General features: G+C 44.4%; 1 protein-coding gene across 6 annotated transcripts in view; it reads right to left on the bottom strand.

The window, feature by feature from the left end:
* Window positions 1-1,314, bottom strand: part of LOC120584702 (actin-2-like) — a 10,003-nt gene extending 8,689 nt beyond the window's left edge. For all 6 annotated transcript variants that reach the window (XM_039840580.1, XM_039840579.1, XM_039840583.1 and 3 more), the window contains exon 1: window positions 269-1,314. In XM_039840580.1, coding sequence (XP_039696514.1) covers window positions 269-404 — 136 coding nt within the window. In that variant the 5' untranslated portion in view covers window positions 405-1,314. The remainder of the gene's footprint in view (window positions 1-268) is intronic.
* Window positions 1,315-2,063: the final 749 nt, after the last annotated feature.

Below are 2,063 nucleotides of genomic sequence, written 5' to 3'. Positions count from 1 at the left end.
CCATCATCACCATCATCACCATCATCACCATAATCATCGTCACCACCATAATCACCATCATCACCACCATCACCATCATAATTACCATCATCCTAATTGTCATTATCAATCCAATAAATGTCCTTATACATAGATGGGTTATTTTTAGAACTTGGATGATGGTCAAGTAGCATTAGCTTTACAAATTAAGGCCTATGGGTTCAAGAAGCCCTAAAGAATATTACACCCCAGGAACTGATGTGTCCAGCCAAGAACAGCAATTTCCTACCTGTGCTTATCAATGAGTGCCCCTTCTCCGATAACAGTTGCAGGAGGTACAAGGTTAAATCTTGGCCTGCTGTGTCCATCTGCATGGTTGACTGGGGCAGAGAAAAGCCATCAACGATGGGCACGAAGTATGTCATTCCTTCTCCGGATTCGATGGTTGTTCCTGGACAAGAGAAAACACTGGCATCGTAATGTAAAGTGCACGGTACTCCTTGTCAGTTGTCGAGTCTTCAGGAAGAGATGGTAGCAGGGGAAGAAATTGGAGGGGAAGGCCAAGGGTCCGAGGGCAGGGTGCTGGGTCAGACCGAGGGCTGGCAATTTTGGACAAGAAGCCTACAGACTTCTTTACTAAACCAGACACACAGGTATTAGCAGTAATTGCCAAAGAGGTCAGAGGATTATACTCTGCTATTAACACGTTGTTCTCTAAAGAACCGTCTTGTGTTGATGCGGACACTGGGAGCCTCTGGACGGCCCCGGAGTGTCGGAAGCGCGCATGCAGTGGAGAGCACGTTCGTTTCGGTCAGCAAGGCAAACCAGCTCTCCCGAAGGATGTGGCACATGATGGAAACACACGGCCTCGTTTTGTGCGGATGGCGTCTTCTGGAACCATCCAGAGCTGAGTGGGGGTCTGGATAGTTGACGTCTTTCACCTGTCAAAGCCGGTAATCAAGAATTTGAAGTTTAAAGGGAGCGGAATGAGTCGGGAGCAGTACCACGTCCAGCTAAGGTGAGGAGCGGGGACCGGTGTCCCACCCACTTGGAACTCCCACCAAAGAGGACAAAGCACAGGAAACGGCAGTTTTCAAGATGCCGGACATCAGGCGACAAAGAACGGTAGTCCCCGAACATCGCAAGAAGGACAACTGCAGACCACCAAGCCTCATGCACAGACACAAAACTCCTGAGCACAATTTTAGCAAATTCAAGCCAACGATACATAAAAAGGATAATACGTCGTGACCAAGTGGGTTTAATCTCCAGAATGCAAGGTTCTTTTAACAAACACCCATCGCTGTAATTCACCTATTAAAGAACTAGAAGAGAAAATCCATATTATCATATCAATAGATGCAGAAGCTGCAGACAAAAGCTTAACATCCGTTTCATTAAAAAAACAACTCTCAGCGAACTAAGAATACAGAAGAGCTTCCTCACTGAGCGAGTCTGTCACACTGAGCGAACACCATACTCAGTGGTGGGGACAAGTGCTTTCTCTCTAAGACCAGGAATGAGACAGGGTTTGTGCTGGACATTCTGCCAGAGCAACCAAGCAAGAAAAGAAAACAATAAGAAGCATCTAGTTTGGAAACGAAGGAAAATGATCTGTGGACAACACGATGCCTAAGTAGTAAATCCTATGACATCTCCCAAAAAAAAAGCTACCAGCATGGATAAATGAGTTCAGTTAGGGTAACAGGATACAACATCGATATACAAAAATCAATTATATTTCTATATACTAGCGATGAACCATCGGAAATTGAAATAAAGACATCATATATAATAGTATCAGAAAGGATGAAGCAGAGATCAATCTGACAAAAGATACATGTGATTTGTGTACTATAAACCAAAAAACACTGCCAGGAGAAATCAAAGAACACCCGGAGGTACGTACTATCCTTGTTTGCCAGAAGACTCGATATTGTTAAGATGTCAGTTCTCCCCAAATCAATCTGTCGGTTCAATGCAAATCCAATCGAAGCCCAAAGAAGCTTTTTCAGTAGATTGACCAACTGATTCTGAAATTCACGCGGAAATGTGAAGAACGCAGAATGGCAAAAACATCATCA

Source organism: Pteropus medius, unplaced genomic scaffold, assembly GCF_902729225.1.
Source record: "Pteropus medius unplaced genomic scaffold, Ma_sr-lr_union100, whole genome shotgun sequence".
NCBI classification, from domain to species: Eukaryota; Metazoa; Chordata; class Mammalia; order Chiroptera; family Pteropodidae; genus Pteropus; species Pteropus medius.
This window is presented reverse-complemented; position numbering and strand designations above follow the sequence as displayed.